At 42.0% G+C, this 25,104-nt stretch overlaps 1 protein-coding gene across 1 annotated transcript in view; it reads right to left on the reverse strand.

Moving 5' to 3' along the window:
* prkcz (protein kinase C, zeta) overlaps positions 1 to 25,104 on the reverse strand; it is a gene marked incomplete at both ends in the record, with an annotated part of 116,249 nt that overhangs the window by 44,666 nt on the left and 46,479 nt on the right. Inside the window, 2 exons of the mRNA XM_079226819.1 lie at positions 2,358 to 2,489; positions 9,874 to 9,959. Of these exons, the coding sequence (XP_079082945.1) occupies positions 2,358 to 2,489; positions 9,874 to 9,959 (218 nt within the window). The remainder of the gene's footprint in view (positions 1 to 2,357; positions 2,490 to 9,873; positions 9,960 to 25,104) is intronic.

Here is a 25,104-nt window from a genome sequence, read left to right on the forward strand (position 1 = left end):
CCTAAATATCCCTCGACACATTCCCCCAAAACCCCACTGACACATCGACTTATGGTGGTAAAGTGATGAATCAGAGTGTGATGAATCACGTTTCTGAGGAAAAGTCGGCATTTGGAAAGATTCTTTAGTACAGACATGCTGCTACTCCCAGACTCCAGTGACAATGTGGGGTTTCACTGAAAATAAAAAAATAAATAATCTCATTTTATCATGCCTTATCTGACACTGAAGATATCAGGTCAATGCAGTGATCAATAGGGGGACAGTAGGCCCAAAGCTCCATTGATTCTAGTCAACATTTGGGGTCTTTGTGGTTGGTCAGGAGCTTCCTTTGTGGTAAAATTTTGATTATATGGAACACACCGGTTTGCTGTTACTAAACTTGATGTCTGGTTTCAAAAGACGAGCTGCAGGAAGACAAACGGGGATTGTGCAAAGAGAGCTGTATGTGTGTTGTGTTTGAATGCATTCATCTCCTGTATCTTTCATGCACACGATTGTGCTGCTACAAATGCGCACAGCACCATACATTAATCTAACAAATCCGTTAAAAGGGGCAATGCGGAAGATCTGGCCAGAATTTCAGTTAAAAATGTTGACATTATCAAGAGAATGTGAAGAGGTCACAGTGTTGGCGTTACGTCAACGTGTCTACGTCTGTGTTACATGAGAGAACCAAGAAGTAGAGCTGCCCCGAGGCCTTGTCAATAATATATCCATGGGCTGTTTTAGAGCTGGGCAGCACGCTAACTGAATGTCTCCTGGAGCTGCTGCACGCCCTCCTCCCTGTGGAGCCCGTCTCCTGGAGGCATGGGAGGATACAAACATGAGAGGAGTTTCTCCTTCCTGGATTTAATCCAATAAACCACCTATTAAAGCGCATGCAGACTGTCGAGCTACCGGTTAGTGTCACGACAAATAAACAGATGCGTGTACTAATTACCGATCATTGATGATCCCTATAATTGTTTGAATCATAGCAGCTGGTCTACAAGGCTCCAGACTCATTTTATTTTGCCACCGTCCGAAAAATCCTTTTAACTGTTCTGAAGTCTGTAAATCCTCAACAATTCTAAATGTTGTTCTTTTACTTTACTTACTGTGTTCCTCATAAAAACACAAAATTCAGATGTTAAGGAAATAAAAAGAACAAATCTTGTCATTAGTAGTTGTAATGACTCTTAGTTAGAGCTTAGAGCTACTGTTAGGAAGTAAAACAGCTCATTATTCATCTCTAATATCCATTTTATATTCATGTGAAAGAATCTCCTTTAAACAACTGGATTTATTCAAGTTTCTAACTAACACAACATTTTACGAGATTATATGTGAATACATCTTAATAACGTTATAATTTTACCTTCTTTACCTTTTATTGATTATAGGCGGATAACGATTGTCACACAACTTTATTTTACACTGCGATGATTAACGTTAAACTGTGTAATTAATCTGCGGTTCACATGCGTGCCAAACCGTGAAGGGGGATCCGTACCGATCCCGGATCAACCGTGGTCCGTGACACCACTAGTTCATTGATGACTCTTGTAGTTATTGATGATTGCCTGTGGGTGTGTATGTAAGCGTAATCTAAATGTATTTTAACCCAGTAGTAGAGGTTAAATGCTGCCCCCTATTTCTTTGGAGCAGGTGGCCAGATGTTCCATATTGCACCTTTAATATGCCGACATGTTTTATTTTCTCTCCAAAATAAAACAGAAAAAAACCTTCAACCCAAAAGTGCAGTGAGCAGCTGCACTGTATGTACAGTGTGGATATTTTAGTACTTATGTAATTCCTCTTTCTTGATCACAGAAAGTGAAATAAATGCATTTCCTTCATCAAAGCTGTACCTGAAGATAATTTCAAACAGGCCGTGATTCCATTTCTACATTTTGCTTTGTGTCAGGTTTTAATTTAACCTTTTTATTGTCAAACCACAAAAACCTGAACAACCCTACACATAAAGAAGGATCATTTCAGATTATTACAACATATTAATGTATAGAATACATATAATAATATAAGAGGAAAACCAACGAGGCAATAAACACGAGAAGCCAGCTGATCAGACACCCAGGTTAGTCCTACGTTTAGGTTTGGATAAGGAAACAAAAGGGGAACAGTGAAGTTATCACTCAAACTGTCCATTAATAACAAACCACACAGTTTACAGACCTACTTCCTGTTTCAACTTGGACCTAGTGGCCTTGCTTTAGTTGTGCAATGAAGGATATTTTTACATGTGTTTCACTACATGTGTTGCTTCTGTCACATAAAACTCTCCTGGTGAGGGAAAGTAATCTTCATCATCAGAGTTTTGTGTCGGCGACGTCGGGACCGGACGACACACTCACCATAAGCCTTTGGCAGGTCTGAGGGATGAGTCTGTGACAGCGCTTATGGACCAGCAGTTTGCAGTTGATACACTTGTAGCCCTGCCTGCCCAGCCCCCATATCCTTTCAGCACAGTGGCCACAGCAGGCTTTCTGTAAGACACACAGGACAGCACACATCGACAGGTTAGACTTTGACTATCACACAGTACTGACACAGTCACTATTGATTTATCATCAAGGGTTAATTAACAGTAACTACTGACAAATGTATGAGTGTGGTGGACGTACAAAGACAGGCAACAGGTAAATCAGACACCCAGGTTAGTCCCATCACCTTTCTAGATGAGGTCAGACATTATTACACCTTTTTACTTGCTTTCTTATATTGTTTTAACGCAGGTTTATTTTTGTTCTGAACGCCACTTTAGACAATAATCACTCTTCTTTTAGCACTGGTTCTGTCTCCACTAAACTCCATGAACTGATACCTGTTCATGAATAAAGAATATGTAGGAAACTGGACGAGATCTTGGTACCTGAGGGATTGTGAGTAGTAGTGACCAATCACATGTGAGCAGTCTTTGATTGAAAGCAGGTAAACGGCCCGTGTGAAGAGCAAAAGAGGTGGAACGCGTTGGCCAACATCTGGGCTATTGTCTGACGATGATTTAGATTGTATATGTCTACATTAATATGATGATATGTGTTTATCTTCACCTCTCTAGTTGCTAATCAGACTGCAAATAATGAACAGCGCATGGTGAAGGATGTCTCGGCCCAAATATTGGCTGATTAAACCGAAATCCCATAAATATTAGCCGTTGCTCCCAGTGGCTAAACCGTGGTCCGTGATTGGGTCTCCCCCAACGCCTGAAGGAACACTCGCCTACAGTGTCTGTCTGTAAACGCTGCACTGTGTTCCCCAGGCTCTGTCTGCTGTTGGACGAATACGGTGACTTTGTCAGAGCTTGTTTCACTAAAAACAGCAGAAATTAGCAGCTTTAAATGAAAAACAGTTTAAACGTATATTCATTATTGGTATCGGTGCAGAAATCATGTATCATATTGGTATGATTTTCACATAATACCCATTATTGGCACATATTTCTTTGTATTGCCTTTGTTTTTTAAAACGTTTCTTTTGTCTTTTTTTGTTTTACATAAACGTTGTTTATTGTCTACCAACAATGCAGAATACAGAATGGGTGCAGATGGCAACCTGGCATCCCTTTCTGTCCAGACCGTCACTGTCTATTTTACTTACTACCTTTTCTCATTTACCTATAATTATCGCTAAATGAAACGGTTCCTTTTAGTAAACTTACAGTGAGGAACGTACAGACCTGGAAGATGAAGAAAAACAACTGAATTAACATTAGTTTCATATCGGTTGAGTCAGTTTGGATTGTGTTGTTGCGTAAAGTAAACTGCACAAGCTACACTCAACTGAAAAGATGTACACTCATGTTTACATTAAAGTAGCTATGACTTTGTAGTGCGCAGCTCCATCTTTTATATACACCGCTATTTTCCAATAGACATTATATTATTATGTCTGGGTTCAGACATCTACTGTAAAGCTGAAACTTCACTCTGTTACGTAACATGGTCTCTTTGATTGTCTCTCTCTCTGGTTAGTTTTTACCTCGTCTCTTGCGGTGCTATATTTGTACCAAAGGATGTTCAGTGTCTCTGGACATCAATACATCTGTCCCCAAAATGTGTCCCGGGAGACCGAACACATGCGTGTGCTTTGTTGTGTCGACAACATTCATTCACAGGGAGTGTAAGCTAGTGGTGTGAAGAACAAAGTCACTGCTCTGTTGCCATGGAAATGATACTTGAAAAGGCTTGCTTCAGTCTTTCTAATGTAACTCTACATAGAGGTTAAGGCATACATATATAAAGTAATCACACGCTTTTGTCCGGTTCCTTTCCAGTCCCCAGTACACACAACTGCCTTTTACATCATCCAGTCTCAATACTTGTCTATCCTTGGCTCCTTTTCAGGTGTTTGTAAACCAAATGCATCAGAGGTATATAAGCATAGACGAGGCCTTGTAAACAAGACTGAGTCGAAGGATTGTACGGCTTTTCCGGGCGCTAAAGTTGCACAAATGGTCGTGCGCTATTTGCAAATGAGCCTCATTGCAAACACAGTCCAACTCACAAAGATCACAACTAACAGCCATACACAGTTAATAGGAAAATAATAGCTTCTTCAGGGAGTTGTAACTTAAACACACATATAAGTGGTGTCTGCTCAAACTGTATCTCGGGATGCTGTGATGGGATGTCAAAAATAAGCTCCCCGCTATGACATTTTAATAAAAAGAAAAATATTGTGTACAAAATAAATGTTTTTTCCCTCTCCCTCCGTTCCCAAATCCTGGCCTTACATTTTTCCCATTCCTCTCTCTTCAGCAGGTTTGGATGGACGTGTCACTCCGGCTGGCTCTCACCTCACAACCAACACATTGTTGTGCCACATGGATCACTGCAATCCAATGCAAAAAAAGGCAAATTGCACTCATCTGCAAAATGTAATAGGCGTGTTTTCACTATAATATTATAAGCACAATATCTTTTGTGAATTCTCCCCTATAGATTCTACGGCCGTGCTAACAGCTCTGTTAAGCTGTTTATGGCAAACGGGTGCTTTCCGCTTATTGCTAACATCATAATGTTGATGTGACAATGCTAACATTGTAATATTTAGCAGGTATAATATTCAGCATCTCAGTTTAGTGTGCTAACATTTGATAATTACCCCTGAACACAAGAACAGCTGAGGCTGATGGGGGTGTCATTAGTTGGACAAATTAAATATTGACCTGATGACGGCGCAAAAATAAAACACAGCAGTCATACTCTATGAACCTTAGTTCATATTGTACAGATATTGTAAATATCTTTACAATATATAATATATATATATTTATATTATATATATATAATATCTGACCAACATTTGTCTTTTTGTTGTTTTCGTCAACTACTCAACTTCAACCATCATGCTAATGATAACTTCTTAATACTAGAGATTGACAATTTCTTTTAGATACTATCTGTTAGTTGCTGTTACACAGCTCACGATTACACTTGGAAATTAACCAAGTTTAGTGAGCTCTTTTAAGACCATGAAGATCATTTTACTTAAAAAGCTGAACTGTGTGTTGAAACTTCTGCTCCTATTTGTAAAGCAAATCCTTTCTTAACTGGGAGACAGGGTCAGTATTTTACCCAGTAGACGCTAGTACAACTCATCACCACTGCAGCTTACTAATACATTTCAGCAAAATAATGATCATCTGCAAAGAAGATCTGAGGGTGACCGGGTGATCGGTGGTAGAGCAGGGTCGTCCTTCAATCAGAGGATCGGCAATTCGATCCTTGGGCAAGACACTTATAGCAATGAATGGGTGTGAATGGGTGAATGATGACATGGAGTGTTAAAGCGCTTTAAGTGGTCGGAAGACTAGAAAAAGCGCTATACAAGTACAGGTCCATTTACCATTACCAATGTATTCACATGACAAGTGCAGGGAGGCTTTCAACAGAAGAAAACAACAACATAAACATGTCCGTTTTGCACCTTGCTGCACCTCACACCACCGTAACAAGGAGACAACCTCCTCCAAGAATGGCTGTATACCACAATCCTTTCCACCAATACATGCAGTAATTATACCAGATCAAGACCAACAAAATGATGATATGAATCAGGAATTGTCTTACTTTATTACAGTAGAACCTAATGAATATTGAAACTTTTCTCAGGAAAAAGGAATTCAAATTTGCAGAAACAATTCAAAGAAATAATTAATCCGTACGAGAACCATGACAGTACATTCAATTGATGCATTAGCTGGACCTGCATCAGAGCAGCATCAGAGTCCGTCAGTGATGTCCTTGATTTAGCTGGACATCTGCCCACTGCTCAGTGCTGCAGGAGATGCAAATATAATCCCAGAGTATGCAACATTTTGGGATTACATTAATGCCGGGATACCAAGAGACATCTACAAGACTTGACTGTACTGCACTGCTGTATATTTCAGCCGATGGCCAGGGTTTGAAACAAAAAGACCACGTACTAATGACATCCAACAAACTCAACTGTCCATCAGTCATAATAAACAGGAATAACATAATTGTATTTTGGGGGGAACTGTTAAACTTTACTACCCAGCAGCTAGAATGAAGCCAGCACAGATGATGTTTGATGCGTTACTGTGGAGGTGCAGTTTGGGAATAAAGGGATGAGTAGATCAGAGAGATTTTATCGATTGACAGTCCTCCCTTCAGCCCAGCACGCAGCATTACAGATCATATGAGTGCCTGGAACCTGACTGGCCTCACATGCTGGGAAATTATTTGCTGTCTGATTCACATCTGACAAAGAAAACTCATCAGCACATACTGACCGATGGCGTCTGCAGCAATCTGCAGCGAAATCAGGCCTGCAGGATTCAACAAAAGTAAAAATCAACCATGTTTAGCCCACAGCAGCTCCCATAGAATAAAAGACAGGGCTCCGCCATGCACTTATCACAACACTAGTATAATAATAGCTCAAAATCACACGGTTGCACCATTGTTATCAAATGCTCGAGGTCAGCTCATAGCAGCCAAACCTGGCCCATTAACAAAGTGATCTGGTCCTTAAGGTGCCCGCAGGACTTTACCTCCTTTCCCATTCACCTGCCTGGCCCACACACATCCTCACCTGCACCTGCTCACGCCATCATCAGCCTCTCAGGCCATGTGCCGGCCCAGTTTAATGAGTAACAAGATAAAGAATCTCCAGCTATGCTAGCATCTCAGCTGGAAGCAGGGGTGATGTGCGGTAAATGCTAGCCTCAGCATGCGAGACTGGAGTTGGAGTTGAGAGCATGTTAATGCTCTCAACTCCTCCGAGGCAAATTTGTATTTGTGGTTTCTGGGATCCACAATCTGTGGGCAGTGGACCGCCAACATCATCAACACCATCCGCAAAAAGGCTCAGCAGAGGTTGTACTTCCTGTGCCAGCTCAGGAAGTACAACCCGCCTCAGGAGCTGCTGATCCTGTTCTACTCCGCCATCATCCAGTCAGTTCTCTGTTCTTCCATCACTGTGTGGTTTGGATCGGCCACCAAACAGGTCAAACAGGTCAAACAGGAGTCAGACTACAACTGAGAGTCAAGTCTGCAGAGAGAACTATTGGTTCCAGCCTGCCCTTTATCCTGGATTTGCACACCTCCAGTGTCAGGAAGCGGGCTGGAAAGATCACTGCAGACCCTCACACCCTGCAGACCCTCACACCCTGCAGACAATCACACCCTGCAGACCCTCACACCCTGCAGACAATCACACCCTGCAGACCCTCACACCCTGCAGACAATCACACCCTGCAGACCCCTCACACCCTGCAGACCCCTCACACCCTGCAGACCCCTCACACCCTGCAGACCCCTCACACCCTGCAGACCCTCACACCCTGCAGACCCCTCACACCCTGCAGACAATCACACCCTGCAGACCCTCACACCCTGCAGACAATCACACCCTGCAGACCCTCACACCCTGCAGAGCTCTGTGCGCCAAAAAACCACCAGACACCACCAGTCTTTTTTATATTTATCTTGTTATTGTATATTGTGCATAAGCACGAAGAGCTAAGTGAAACCGGAGTCAAATTCCATGTATATGTAAACTTATATGGCCATTAAAGCTGATTCTGATTTCAATGGAATGGAGGTCAAGCGTGTCTCCAGCTTCAGGTTCCTTGGTGTCCACATCTCAGAGGAGCTCTCTTGGACCCTCAACACCTCAACCCTGGTCAAGAAGGCACACCAGCGTCTCTTCTTCCTGAGGAGACTGAAGAAGATCTAAATGTCTGCTCTGGTCCTGGTGAACTTCTACCGCTGCACCACCGAGAGCATCCTTCCTAACTGCATCACAGTTTGGTACGGCAACTGCTCTGTCCAGAAAGCACGGCAGAGGGTGGTAAAAACAGACCAACGCATCACTCAACTCCCTGCCATCGAGACCATCCACCTCAAGCGTTGCCTGCGGAAGTTGCGCAGCATCAGGGACACCTCTCACCCTAACCATAGACCGTTTGCCCTCCTCCCCTCTGGGAGGCGCTATAGGAGTCTCTGGTTCAGGAACAGCAGTCTCAGGAACACCTTCTTCCGCTCAGCTGTCAACTTACTGAACTCTGCATTATTGATCTGTTATATATATTTATACTGCTATGTATCTAGAACAGTGCACTGCACTTTTACTGCTTCTTTTTTCTCTTCTGGCCAGATGCTAAACTAGGTTTAATTGTCCTAGTACTTGTGCAATGACAATAAAGTTAAATCTGAATCTAAATCTAAAAATGCGAGCAGAGAATACTACCTTTTAATTTATTTCCTGACCGATAGCCTATCACAGACCGTTAACCAACAACTTTAACCCAGAGGCCCCAGTTCACCTGTCTGAGAGAGTTAGCAGCCACAATGTTGCGTCCATTATCGTGGACCCATGCAGCCACTTTCCCAGTAAGTCTCCAGGGAATCAATTTGTTTAACTGCTTTTTTAACTGATTCATCAATTGTTCAAGCAGTTAGCAGTGTACTGAAAACACCAATGTATGAGAGTGTCCTGGGAATCCCTGGAGATTCATGTCTGTGTGCGCCCACCTCTCTTCAGTTCTCATTCTGACAACACGTCTCTTGCCAGCGGTATATTACCAGATTCCCTCTGCGCAGCCTGTCTGAACTAGCATGACGCTTCGTCTTGTAGCATGAGAGGCTGGTGGCAGTCTCCCCCCCTCAATGCAAACAGCCTGCGTGGGCAACTGACTTCTGCTTCATCACGTAGGAAACAGGAGCTAAAAAGACTCTTTTATATCTGATGAGAGGGATCCATGAGGCAGTTTTCTCAGTGAGAGATGGAGAGGAAGGTGGGAGGAGAGAGATGGCGCCAGACAGGCAGAGACTAAGAGGAAGGAGAGGGCTGAAGTGAGAGAAGGGAGGAGAAACCTGACCTACTTCTCCTCGGCTTATTTATATGCTGAGGACAACGTTGTGAACCAACCAGAAGCCTGGAATCTGGCATAGCAACAGCAGTCAGATAAATCCCAGTCTGACAGCCAACTGGTTAACAACACAAACAGTTACTGCTCAGCTAGAAGTTCATAGCAAGACAATATCCATGAAAATCTGAAAAATGTACAACCCGGTCTCCTAAAAATGTTATGCATTAGTAAATTTGATGTGTAATTTTGGAACATACACATATATATATATATATATATATATATATATATATATATATATATATATATATATATATATACACATATATATATATATATATATATATATATATATATATATATATATATATATATATATATATATATAAAATTATGTATTTCCGGGACATCAAGTGTGTCATCCCTCTTGTATTTCCCAGTAAAGGTGACTGCAGTATTGTTCAGGCATTACCGCATGGACTCTTCCGTCAGAGTGTGTATTAGCGAGATCTGAGGACACTCACCCTGTTAAAGCGCTTGGCCTGGAAGAGGTGTCCGTTGACTCGGTAGAGCTTCCTCCATCTTCTGGCCCCTCGGCGATAGATCGATTCTAGGAGAGAAAGGAAACGGTTGTAGAGCAGCAGCATGGTGAGGGGATACTGGGGATGGATGTGTTTGACTTGAGAGGAGAAAGATGGAGGGGACAGGGAGAACGGACAGGTCCTGCAGCTCCTCCTTCACCAGAAGTCGGTGAGTTCAAGTGAGAGACACACACACACACACACACACACATATAGGGCTGGGCAAAATTACCATCACACAACATTATGATGGGCTTTCTGATACAAATGTATTCTCAATACAATTCATATGAAGAACATAACTACAGGTTCTGTAACCATCAGGCATGATGTCTGTTCATATTACTCATGGTCCAATCCTCTTCCAACAATTGATTACTATGGAAAATTGTTACAGACAACCATTATATTTCTATTTGCAACAGGAAATTAGTATTTCACGGTGCTTAAAAACAATTAGGTTAATTTGTACTCTCACACAACAAGCAGTAGTGGACACCAAGAGCAGTGGAGTGACTCTGTGACGAACGCTGTGACACACATGAATGGATGGATTTGTTGATGTGTGACCAATTAGGCCAAACACAGAAAGATCGTTTTTTAAATATATATGTTGTTTCAATGTCTGTATTTTAGTATTTAGAAATGTTTTTTTTTTTTTAAACTATTGTCTTCTACCTGTATTCACTTTGTCATTGTTGGACAAGAGAGAAACGGTTTTTCAATTCCTCTTTATGTTTGGTATGTTGAGAAATTGACAATAAAGCTGACTTTGACTTTGAGTTTAGCTGAACATGAATCCCAAACACTGATGAAATAAGCAACCTAAGTGTTGGGCGATATAGACACGCTGTGAAAAAAAAGAAGTCTGAAACTGTTTGAAAACATACAGCTGCAAAACATGTATGTAAATGAGAAAAGAATAGAAAAGGACTAGCCTACGTTAAAACAAAAATAGGCCGTAATAGTTCCTATTTCTCAGGATTCAGTTGTTTTGAACAACAACAGATTAATCAAAATAAAGTACAGTTACAGTTGCAGTGATGGAGAACTCAGGGAAATCTGAAAGTATTGAGAGACCAGCAAACACCGTGTTGAGTTTGGTCTTTTCATGGGACTGTCAAAACCAATGAGGCAGAGGTGAAGATATCCTGACTTTTACTTTTTTATTTTTTCATTTGGAAATGTCGGTAGACACATAACATGGCAAACATGCATTTCAACTGACACTTCCATCTTTTTCTTGACATATACACACATACAACATACCCACCGGTACACCCACCTAGAGAATAGGAAAATAAATACATAAAAAGAAATAAAAAGACTTTTACTTTTAGCGCCAAAAATGCTGCACGATGCAACTTGATAGCATCTTTCATGAGACACACTTCTTTCAAACTTAATGCCACTAGTTTGTACCACAGACTCATTGGTAAAAAATAAAAAGTCTCCAAGGACAAAATATTGATAAGAAGACTTGATGTTTAAAGTCAATGATGAACTAGAGGGCAATAAGTAGTGTAGTTCATGTGCAAGAGCAGGAACACATAGCACAGCTTCAAGTATGTATTGACTGATAAACCTGCTGCCATACAAATCAATAAATGATCAGACAATTTGCATGTGATGTATTTGGCTGTTGGCCACAAAACAAGTCACCAAAGCATGGAGTGAAGTGGCTGAACCACATCATGTGTTGCCTCCCAGACTTGCATCCTAATTATTCACTGGCTGCTCTCCCAGTGCCTCCCCCCGTCTCTACTGGTTTTCCAGTCTAGTTGGTTGCTCCAGTGATGGGTGCGGCTGTAATGTCCTCTTCCACTCACTCATATTTTGCCTCTGTTGCTATGGTAGCCACAGCCCACCATATAGCAGCTATTGTTAGCTGGCTGTGAGGTTGTCAGGATGACATCGTCTGTAAGTAGAAGTCCCTCCTAACAACAAATCCCCCCTTCTCCTTTTCTCAAAAATGATCCCACCATTGTGCAGAATCCGGTTGAACATATAACATTGTCTGTTCCTTTCTTGTGCAATGGGTGCAGGGCTGTGATTACATGTTCATGCCCTGGGGTGAACCCTTGTGTCAGATGTGTTTTATCATTGTGCTAAATGTTTAAGCTGAGAATCTTTTTTCTTTTCTTTTTCTCTAACGACAACCTTTATTATTGTCTACATTGACTACATACAACACTCTGACATTATTCCAGCAAAATAAATTACGAGTCTCCTTGGCAAGTAATATTGACAAGCACATCGAGAAGTGTGCCAGCTCAAATTTAAGTTGTGCTCATCTCTGTATATGCAAATGTTCCATAACAGAGATGGATTTAAAGACAGTACCAGACTCTTGGTACATGAGGTACAGACTGAAAATGAATGGGCACAATGGCAAAACTCCTGTCAGAATGTTAACACAGAGGGCTCATGTCACAGAAGTAGCATCGCCATAGCTTTCTTGAATATACACCAGGGCTTTAAAAGTTATATAAACATCGTACAAAAAGTTTGAAAATCTGTGTTTTGTAGATTATTTTTCTATTCTAACAATGCTTCTTGGCAATACATTGTATACCGTTGGAAAGCCTGTTTATTTCCCTATCAAACGGTGCCCCATTTGGGAGGAATGGGGCACCGTATGTGGGTTGCGCCCATGAAAAATGTGCCAAATCTTCTCTGCCCATGCCAAAGATTCTGCTGTTGCTATTGACTCTTGTTTTGAGCTTCTGGACCACAAAGGTGCTTCATTGGAGCACCCAGAACTAGATACAATTACAGTTGTTTCTTGCAGCCAATCACCGTAGATGGTAATGGTAAATATTCTGTACTTGTATATCACAATTCTAGTCTTCCGAGCACTCAAAGCGCTATAACACTACTATGTCATCATTCACCCATTCACACCTGATGACAAGGACTACCATGCATGGTGCCACCTGCCCATCAGGACTAAGTAATATTCACACCCATTCATACATTGGATTGGGGCAACTGTGGCTCAGTGGTGAGCAGGGTGGTCCTTCAACCAGAGGATCAGCGGTTTGTCCAGGGGTCACTAACAGGCGGACTCAGACGCCGTTGCCTCTGGACCCTGGACCTAAAACCAATTATTATTACCGAATTATTAACTGTTGATGGATCGTTTCTACTTCACCGGCGCAGCTTTTCCTGCCTTTACGGCTCTCGTTCAGCGGTCCAGGAAACACACACAGACCAATCAAACGCCTTTTAAATCCTCTCACGTGATCCGACTCGGCCAATCACATGTGTGTATTCCTCACATCCGAAATTAATGCACAGGACTTTATTAAATGTATTCATTTAATTTATCTAGTCACATTTTTCAAAAGCTTTCTGTTTTAAATCCAGCCTTTATTTTACTTGAAATAAGAGAAGATAATGTATGTATTATTAGAGTATGTATTATTTATAATTATTCCAGTTAAACTGGAAATCTGTAATAATAAATATTGTTTAGATGTTAATTAATCAGTTGTTGACATACAGATGTTAATACAACTGTTGGCTACTTTATTATAATACATTTCATTTAGGTGACGCTTTTATCCAAAGCGACTTAAATTTTTGCTCTATACACCGTAGACACAGCAACGGGGACCAATTCGGGGTTAAGTTACTTGTTACTTCAATACATATGGCACAAAATCATATACCACAAATTTGACATTATTGTGATATTCCGGACCTTTGCATGAGGAAATTCTCTCGAACTGGACATCGCTGAATTTTTGTTGAAATACCCCTGCGCTAGTCCATGTCGATGTGTCCTTGGGCAAGACACTTAACCCCAAAATTGCTCCCGTAGCTGTGCCGACGGTGTGTGAATGTGTGTGAATGTTAGGTAGTCCTGATGGACAGGTACCGCCTCCCATCAGTGTATGAATGGGTGAATGATGACATCTAGTGTTAAAGAGCTTTGAGTGGTCAGAAGACTAAAAAAAAGCGCTATACAAGTACAGGTCCATTTACCATTTACAGCCTTTCAGGTTAAGTGTCTTGCCCAAGGACACTTCGACATGGACAAGTGGAGCAGGGGATCAAACCGCCGATTCTATGATTGAAGGACGACCCTGCTCTACCACTGAGTCACAGTTGCCCAAGTAAGTGTTCTTTGCTTCTTAATGTGACATGTGATTGGCCCACTACAGCAGCAGCTACTAGGGGTGTGGGAAAAAAAAATCAATACAGCATAGTATCGCGATATTTTGCGTGCCAATATTGAATCGATACACGGATGCCGAGTATCGATCTTTTATTATATAAATTCTAAACTTTTTGGTCCTCGAATAATACAATCAATTGTGTTTTTAGCCCACTAGATGGTGCTGTGTTGTTTTGTGGTGAGGTCAGCAGAGGTCCCGGATCAGCGTGATTGGTAGGAAGTTGGTCAAAACAAACATGGAGACATCAGAGAAAGAAATTAGAAATGCGCCATCCGCGTTTAAATCAAACGTCAGGACTTCCTGTCACTCGTAGAGCTGTTACACGACGCACGGGACAACATGTGCAACACGGCGCTGGTCAAAGACGTTAAAAAAAGTAAAACTGGCTGCTGGTACTCTAGCGCTGGAAGCGGCCGTCATTCAGACGCGCTTCCTCGCATAAAATCTACCGAGCTGTGTGCGGCTACGGATAATATTATAAACACAGACACGAGGGCGCTTGATGTTCCGACGTTTTGGGGATTTCCACAACAAGTATGCAGAAAGAGTGGTTATTTCCATGGTGAATGGCGGAAATGAAAACTGCTCGCACAGAGATAAGCCCCGCCCCCTCTTCGGCGCATCCAGCTCGAATGATGCGTCTATGTAGAGTGTAATGCAAACAGTTCAGTTTGTTAAGTGCCACATTTATGACAGTGTTGGTCAGTTTGTCTGCTTGACAATCACATTTTGCTGCAATAAAAAATATTAAAACTTTATCTTCTTAGATACAATATGTTGACAAAGTTTTCCTTTGGGGACAATTTGCTGTGGAAAAAAGGGAATAAATCGCAATACTCAATATATCGCAGTATCGTGATAGTATCGCAGTATCGTGATAGTACCAAATCAGGACTCAAGTATCATGATCAAATCAAATCGTGGGACCTCTGGTGATTCCCACCCCTAGCAGCTACAACCCATACAGCTAGCAGCTCTAACAAACAGCGTTACACTTCCGCGACAACACCGTTCCACCACTGCGGGTCGGGTAATGCCGTCATCGGGAGTAACTGCTGTATAAGTGCTTTGTAGTGCCGCAGCGATTAGCCAGCCAATGGAATAGTATCAGTACCACTTTAGGGTGATGGTATTGGTACAGGCATCTTACATTTTGATGTACAATGTACACTCAACAGCTATAATGTCTGCCTGCTTTGCCTGGTGATGAATGTCTTAGTGATTCTACTAAATCTGTCTGGTGACCAGAGCGAAAGGCCAGCAGAGGCGAGACAGAGACGCTGTGCTCGTCGGGGTCTCCTCTGTGAGTTCTCTCTAATCCTGTTAACTCAAGGCCTTGAAAGGAAAGTGACGCCTGCCTTGGAGAATCACTGCAGTGTGTTTCCATAGTTACCCAGTTGTCCTACCTCCTTGCCAGTATTAGTGGGTGAGTCATGGAGTTGAAGGGGAAAGACACATGGAGGCATTGTGTGATTGATGAAGGTGAACCTACACATCATACTACACTTCCTCAGTGCCCATGTCGGCTGCTAAATACAGTGTGATTCAATAATTCATTGCAACAGATGTTTTGGCTAAGTGGTTAATTGTGGCACACAGCGTTGTGTCTTTAATCAGACTGGTTACACAGAAGAAGTTTAAATGCACGAGTAAGTGGTTTCCGCTTAACTGTGCATTTGGCTGTCATACAGGCTGCTTTCATCAATCTACAGACCCTCACACCCTGCAGACCCCTCACACCCTGCAGACCCTCACACCCTGCAGACCATCACACCCTGCAGACCCTCACACCCTGCAGACCCTCACACCCTGCAGACCATCACACCCTGCAGACCCTCACACCCTGCAGACCATCACACCCTGCAGACCATCACACCCTGCAGACCCTCACACCCTGCAGACCATCACACCCTGCAGACCCTCACACCCTGCAGACCCTTACACGCTGTAGACCCTCACACCCTGGACACAAGCTGTTCCAACTCCTCCCCTCTGGTAGGCGCTACGGAGCACAGTGCTCTAGCACTGTGCTTTTGTCTTTTTTATATTTATCTTGTTTATTGTATATTGTGTATAAGCACGAAGAGCTAAGTGAAACCGGAGTCAAATTCCATGTATGTGTAAACACACATGGCCAATAAAGCTGATTCTGATTCTGAAAAATAAATGTTATACACAAAAAATACTAACCTGTAGTTGGGGTCTGTTTAACAGTTGGGGTCCATATTTTGTAAATTCATTCTCACCCTGTTGATTCTTTCTTGCCTTTTGTTTTCTCTACCCTGATTTGTTCCACCTGCTCCATCACCCTGCTCTCCTTGTGTATTTGGTCTGTATGCATCCCCCCTTTCAGTGGCAGGTCCTCTGCGTTAGTTCCTTGTGTCTAGCCAGGCCTATTGAGGCCTATTTCTATGGCAACGGCGGCGCATGAACCCGTGAGCTCCCAGGAATTTCGCTACATTTTTGTCTTTATTTGTGTTTCTTGTCCTGTTGATCCTTAATGGCATATGCCTGAACACATTGATCAACATCTAAAAAGGTAGTGCAGCGGACTTTGAGACGATCACCGCTCACAGCGGACCAAACGCCACCGAAGTGTCCAAGGGAGGAGAGCCGAGATGGAAGCTAAGCTATCCCAGAAGGACTTAAGGCTACTCCACAAGTTCAGTCGCAGAAAAATAAGATGGATGAAAGCAGCGGGAGACCTGGATTCATTATTTATCCCGGATCAAGCTGCACTTGCCGGGTGGACAGCAGGACTCCGGTGGGAAGAGAGGCGGTGGACTCTGTGTTTACATTATGATGCTTGGTGCTGTCAAAGTCAATGTTTACCTGAGGTTGAATTTTTTCAATTTTTTTTGAACATTTTCAATGTGAAGATGTTGACCATATTATGTGTACAGATAATTGTTTTTGTTGCTGCCGTTTACATTCCTTATGATGAAAATTCAAGAAATGCTCTACAGGAATGTACTACTGTTTTTGTTTTGTTTGTCATGTGTTTGTCGAGGTACAAATGGGGGAGTTGTTCCTGATCCGATGTAAGGTCCTGGGACAGGGGTGTCGGTCCTGGGACAGGGGTGTTGGTCCTGGGACAGGGGTGTCGGTCCTGGGACAGGGGTGTCGCATGTGTACAGATTGTAAAGCCCTCTGAGGCAAATTTCTAATTTGTGATTTTGGGCTACACAAAATACACTGAATTGAATTGAAATGAGCTTGAACTGACTTTTGTTGCGACTCCCTGTATTATATAAGGACAATAAATGACCTTTGAACCTTGAATGAAGGCTGGGACACGGTTTTGAGCTTCGGGGTATGACACATACTCAGTGTGACTGGACCTGCGATGTTGGGTCACAGCAGACGGTGCTAGAAATAAAAGGGACGCTATCCGCAAAATTATAACAGTGAAAATAATGCATTTACAAAAAGATTATAATGTATTATAACTACATCATCGCACAATGCTTCATAATGTCTTGTTATGATTATTACAGAGCCTGAAACAATGCATGAAAACAATGCATTACAGACGCAGAGAGTGTTACAGGAATCACATCCCACAAGAAGTGCAGCTTCAAAGAACAAATACAAGTTTTAAATATCAGCAAGAGCCGACTTCACTCATCGCCTCGGGTGAACCAGCAGCATGTCTTTATAAGAGGTGTGTGTGTGTGTGTGTGTGTGTGGATTCACATTATACACACAGATTCAAGTGAGGAAGAGTGTTACTGGAGGGAAGTGAAAGGAATATTTAGAGCCAAAGGCATGCTGGAGAGTGCCGGTGTTAAACAGTAGAAATACGAGCACAGAATAACCAAATGGTTTCATGGTGAATGGTCATTTCTCCTCAGAGCCCTGCTGTGACTCAGCATCATGATATTATATATATATATATATATATATATATATACACATACACATATACATATATATACTGACTAAACTGACCCAAAAACCAGGCAAGCACAAGTAAAGATAAATACGCCAGTGGGATTTTCCAGCCTCATCTATCGTTTCCTGTGTAACCGAAAAAATAAATAAAAAACACCGTCCTCCCAGCATGAAAGCCGTGCCAATCACAAACACGGCTGCCTCAGACGTGTGCTTGCTTGTGCCCTCCACAAGCAAGCCTTCAAAGAGCTGACCTCTTACGACATCTCCCTCTGGAGAACCACTGGTGCTGCGTTGCTCCACTTCTCTGCCAAGGTGCCAGAGGGAGAAAGATACAAGGCTAGAACGCTTTCCCAGGTGATGAATCAAAAACACAGCACGTTACCTACGGATGGGAAGGTCAAAGTGCAAAGTCCCGCCATGTTGTCCATGGAAGGAAGAAAGAGCCTGCTGCCGTTGTGCTGTAGCTCATGTGGGGAGCCGTGCAGCAGGAGAACAGGGCGGTACTGCCATATCTCTGAAGACAGGACATTTCCGAGGCCTTGACTTGTTTCCAGACATTGTTCCTCTAACTCGTAGGAAAGTAGCAGCACACAAGTTGCAACCAACAACGCCCGCCCACCTGCCTCACAAGAAAATGCAACACTGGGAATACACTGCACTGTATTTTTTCAAAGCGTTGTTGATGAATCAGCTGCAATCATTAGTGTGTGACTGCTCACATTCGTCAATAGAGGGTCTGCCATGTCTATCAAGGTTTATGGACCTTTTCTGGACACTTCCAAAGAAGCTGAGAGAGATCAATGAAACAGCCCTGAGGCACTTTTAGACACGGTCAGACCTCTAGGATATGGGACGCTCTACGGTTGCATGATTAACTCGCTTAGTCCAACTTCTAATTAAAGCATCTATTCAAATGTCCTTTTAATCAGCATGTTCCAGATGAAGAGGGAGAGAACAGGCATTGCAAAGTGCATGAAATTACAAAAGACATCCAATTTCAAAGTCGGGATCACTGAAATTCGATTCGGTTTCTGGGGTCAAGTAAACTTTATGCTGTGTTTGCATTAAGATCAACAACAAGGAAACAGCAACGTGTAGTCAGCTGCATTGTCGCTCAAGTGTTGCTCTACTGGCTAATGGCATTTATTTGGGAGACGGGACTGAGCAAGGTGAAAAGAAAACATGATATGGTTGAAGCTTCACCGCGTCACTAGAGCACTGAAAGAAGTGGAGACCATGAACGAGTTGTAAAATGCTGCTGTGTCAGACGTAGTGTGAACACAGCATTACGAGGGCCAGAGTGGTTGAAAGGGGGTAAAGACATGGACATGCTATACAACAGGTCCCCGGGACACACAGACATTCTCCTAAGGAAGTAAAAACCTCACTTTTACTGTCTTAAATATTCAGGTTTGAGGTTTATTATCATTGTGGATTAACCGAGAGCACTGTAGTAGTTCAATAATACAATTAATCCTAAAAAAAAATTCTCAGTTTTTTTTTTTTAGAGTCCCTCTTGTTTTTGTAGAACAATCGGATAATTAGTTATTTTTGTGTTAATACGCCTGACTTGAGCTTTTAAATGAGTTATTGTATGAGCTTGATTTGTTCCATGACTTGTTGTCTGTGCAGGTTTACATACACATGATCAATAAATGTCTGATGATCACATTGCATCATGTCATTTATTTGACAAGGTTTTTGCTTGTTGAACTGTAGTTAGATTTGATTTAGTTATTGAATACAAGTCAAACCAAGAGTGAGACCAATTAGTTAATAAACCAATACAGTGTTAATATTTGAATGGGCCCCGGGGCACTTTGTACTTGAAAAGTTGGGCCCTGAGGTCAAAAAGGTTAAGAACCCCTACTCTAGGTGACACCATATAGAGGTCACCATGTTACAGACCACTGAGAGCTGCAACACATGGAGACATGTCTCTCTCTGAAGAGCATGGAGGACCATATCTACTACAGACACAATAAATGCTGCTATGCACTCATTTGTTCTCACTGTAGTGTGTATGTACTAGTGCACCATACATTCCCTCCAATAGCTGCTTCTACCATGGTGTATTCTATATTTCTCTATGTTGGATATTGTTTGAGTTTGTTGCCTCCCTTAATCTGTGAACTAACAAAGAGTAGAAGTCAAAATAGAAAATAATCACTCATGGAGAGACAATGAAAACCATTGACACAAGGTTATCCCCTCATTATGGGTTATACTTATTATTAGGAATGATTAATACTCCAGAGAGAGAAGCCTTAGTTTGTGGTAATCTTTGTTTTAATGAAAACTAGTCACTATCTATTAGAAATAATTGCTGTGATGTTGGAGTGAGGCATCCCTGTTATGGTCGCACGTAAATAAAAAACTGCAGTCATTAGCTCTGCCAGGGAAGTTTTGGGTTTTATTTTGATTTCGGAGCGGATTCAAATTACGCGGCAGATATACGCGTTCTTTTTCACTTTCGTAGATGTGAAATGGGGTATTTGGCCATGGTGGATGACTAGTTAATAGTAGTCAATAGTAGTAATATCGGTGGGTTGTACTTTATAACAAAATCAGCATTAATATAACAATAATATAACATAACATAATATTACGTGATATATTTTGCTTTCGTAGTTCGTGGCTTCCGTGCAGGGCTCAGTTCCTGCCCGGACTCCACCTTCTTACGCCTATCCATATCCAGCAAGTGGGAAATAGGCTGAGCTGTTGCCCCCATTTCCAAGTCTTGCCTATCTAGTTGCTGAGGCAGGAGCAGTGGAACAAGTGCATCCTGGAGGTCTGGCAGAGATCCATCAAAAGCTTCCATTTCACGAGTTATCCTTTGTTCAATGTGCGATAAAGCCGTTTAGTGTTTTAATTGTTTCCAAGAGATCCCAAGGTGTTTGCAGAGCAATTGTTTGATGAACACACAACATATCTGCTTGGGTTGATGTCCTTTTAATATAGTTGTCCCATCTGGGGTGCCAGTTAGGTCTGTGTCTAACAATATCTTCCTCAGTGTGTGAGTCAATATTTAGTCATTAGTTTACACATATACAAATATCTGGATCACTTATTTTATTTACATGAATTCAAATGATTGTTAGAACAAACATGTATCTCATGTTTTGCTCTGACAACACTAAAGCAATGCTGTTCTTGTTTAGTTTTTGCCGTCTGTTCATTTCAAACTGTCAGCTACAATCATTACATCAAACTATCACCTTCTCTACCTCTTTGTAGGCCATATGTTGTCTTTCCCTGGACTTTTGTTAGAATCGTTGAAAAGCGAACCATACTGAACTATAAGTCTACCTGAGCGTGCTAATGTGACTATCTCCAATAGGCCAAGATAACATTGTAGTTACACTGTTAATAAGCATGTATTTAAGTGGCACATGTTCTTATTCCAGCTTTTTTGTTGGGATGTCTGGTCTTCATGCAGAAAGGTTCCTTTCTTCAAAACAAATATCTCATCTATTTTGGATATCTTAATATGGCATAAACATTGTCTTTTCCTGGCTTTAAAGGCCCCATTACAGTAAAGTGATGTCACTTCCTGAACTTAGAAGACTGTTCTAGCTCTAGTATCTACTCAGGGCCTGTGTCCATATAGTGTCTTTCTCAAGCAGTTTCATAGAGAAAGCACATATTTAAATGTGTATAAGACAACAATATGTTGAAAACATACCTACTCTAACCACCATTGTAAGATAAAATATCTCTCCTTTGCTTTGTATCATCTATTCGGGCTACTAGCTGATGCTGGGTGCAACGCTATTTCTGTCTGTAGTCCTTCTTTTCATTGGGAACAATTTAAAAAAAGACACTGGCACTTAGACAACAACTATATGCACACAGGCCCTGGATCAGGGGTGTCAAATTAATTTTTGTTAAGGGGCCACATACTGCCCATTTTGATCTCAAGTGGGCCAGACCAGTAAAATCATAGCAATAATGCATACATAACGACAATATTTCTCTATGTTTAAATCATTGGTGAAGGTTTTTGGATGATAAACCCTATTTTAAGGTCTTTCTTCAATAAACTATAAACATAAAGACCAAAAATTCAGACATCAGCCCACTGTTTATCTGCCTGCGCTCTCCTCTGCAGATTCCCTCGCTTTGTGACGCCACTTTCATAACGTGATCCATTCTTAACGACTTGCAACACAATGCCTCACGGTGCAAAATACAGTGAAATCCTCCATTTGCAGCCTGTACTTTCTCCCTGAACTTTGTCACAGCGCCTGTTTTTCTCCCGATCATTGATGGTGCACCGTCTGTACCTCACTGACAGCACGGGTCCGGTCCAGTTCGACCCGGTCCAGCGCTTCAACGAGAGCTAACAATGTAATTCCTGTAGTGGTGCCTGTCATGGTATCAACTCAAGGAACTCCTCGGTGACGCCAAAATCTCATCAACACCACGAATGATTACGGCCAGTTGAGCAACATCTTTAGTGATGTCAGTGCTCTCATCGATTGCAACTGAAAATGCTACAAATGACTTTACTTCATGCTTCAAGCTATATACATTTTATCCATCACAGTATTCCTCATTAGGCGAATGTTGGCAGAAGCGTAGAGCTCTTGATGTGGATTAATAACTTATTAAATGATGAATATTCTCTAAATACCGATACTGAATAAACTCTCATCTATCTACTTAAATGTGTTGAGACCAAACTCCGGTTTCCCGCTCGAGGCCTCCCTTCGGATGATGAACCTTATCGTTTACAGGTGCAGCAGGATGGCAGGTTGACAGGGTGACCTGATCATGAAACATGTAGGTCCATACAGCAAAGGAAATATAGGACTGTGCAAACTTGGGGAGTTATGGAAACTGTATCTTAAGTGTGTAAGCATCCTCGTCAATGACCATTTGAACATTAACTGGCAAGCAAAGGAGGGAAAGCCTTACTGCGGTAGTGATCCTAGCATTGTGTTAGTCACTTTGACTCCATCTAAATTGGTTTGTGTGTGTGTGTGTGTGTGTGTGTGTGTGTGTGTGTGTGTGTGTGTGTGTGTGTGTGTGTGTGTGTGTTGACATGCCTGTGTTAGGGTCACTGATTGATCATGTCCTAAATCCCGTTGTGATTTAGTTTAACAGCCTGGTGCTGCTAGCGTTGCCACAGGCAGAAAGCAACTATTTCCATGTAATTCCGTCTACCACACACACACACACACACACACACACACACACACACACACACACACACACACACACACACACACACACACACACACACACACACACATTGATTTGGGAAAGCCAGTCTCATGAGTGCTATTATATCATCAGCTGGACCATCTATGCAACAGCTGCAGTTATTTGAAACGTGGGGTACCTGGATGAAACGTGCACATCCAGTACACTCGCATGGAAAAAACAGAAAACCAGTAAATGGCAGGCATGAGAATTCTTACCAGAATTTGAACAGCCCGAAACAAACACACTAGTAAGTGACACGACTCGGCGGAGACAGGCATCTGACGCGCACTGTCCTCCATTTATTTCTAATGATGCACACCTCGAAGGGCCTTTCCCTGGAAACCCTGAGGGCCTGCTAATACCTGGAAAAATCATTACCATCCCATAAGGTTCTTATGCAATGGAAACACTGTTTACTGCTCCAATAAATAGGAGGGACCTTCGATACGACGAGAGAGATATTTAAATGAGATATTTAATGTCCGCTCAGCTCATAGAACCCTTTGGTCCAACTACGAGTTAGAAAGCTAACGTTAGCTAGCAATATATAACTACAGATTCTCTCCTGGATGTATTTTAGAGATGAAGCTAACAGTTATCAGTTGACTCTTGTTCAATAATCCTTTAGTCTATAAAATGTCAGAAAGAATGACGACAGACCAACACATGCTGCCTGCTCTGATCTACATCTTCCACCGCATCAGCATTCTGGCACATCCTCCAAGTCCTATATAAACTGCTGGTCTGCTCACCCATTCCTGATCCTGTGATCACGTCCCTCCTGTCCTCCAGAACCTGCACTGGCTGCCTGTCCCACAACAGATCCAGTTCAAAGTCCTTCTCCTCACTCGCAGAGCCCTCCATCACCAGGCCCCCTCCTACCTCACCAACCTGCTCCACCACCACACTCCTTCCTGCAGGATTTTGGCTTTGCACAAATGAACGTGACTGACTGCGATATTGCAGTTTGAAAAGCATCACTCAAAGAAACCTCTGCTGCATTTCAAATCAAGCGCTCCCTAAACTGACAGTCAGCCACCAGGGTGCGATCCAGATGTTTTGGCTACACTTTAGGGTAGAACACTGCAGCTGCAGTCCTGACTAGAAGAGTAATATACTTTATATTTTACGGGCAAAACAAGAACTGAAGATTAGATTAAACGCTTAAGATACGCAGACATGGATGATTCTAGTATTTTTACACCGACAGAAATGAAGATAGCATTCAGTGTTATGCACCAGAATTATAGTCCAGCAGTGTTGAGAAAGAGTTGACACAGTTTGTGGGACCTTGACATTGAGAAAAGATACTACTGACCAGTTTGAACAAAGAAATACGAAAAAGACAAATAGTAAAAGATTTTTCGTGACATGGATTCAATGTTCTACATTAAAACAAGTTGCTCATTTTTTGTACTGTAAAGCTGAAATATTTATTTCATCATACATTTATTTTTACTTACTTTAGTCTCGGATATAGTATTGTACATTTCATTTTTGGGGGTTTTGGACTTCTGGTATAATTACATTTGAGGATATTTTTATGAAAAAAGAAAATACTAAATTGACCATGAATTGTAATTTTCTTTCATCAATTATTGTTTTGTTACTTTGAGGATTATGACCCTAAGGTTTATGATCCTGGTTTGTGCATATTATCCAAGTCTAGTGCTGCTTCAGACTGCTGACAATGGTTTACAAAAGCCACACATCCTTAAATCAACGTACATATTTTCCCTGTAACATTGTTCCTAGTCCCTGCTGCGCGAAGACAGACAGACTGAGGGTTTAAATGGGTTACATAGATCCAGATCAGCAGCTCGCATGGTACTGAGAGGAACCAAGAGACAAACGCTGTCAGGGTCATGCAGAGGAGAGCCTC

This window comes from Taurulus bubalis (assembly GCF_910589615.1).
Source record: "Taurulus bubalis genome assembly, chromosome: 11".
In the NCBI taxonomy this organism is placed as follows: Eukaryota; Metazoa; Chordata; class Actinopteri; order Perciformes; family Cottidae; genus Taurulus; species Taurulus bubalis.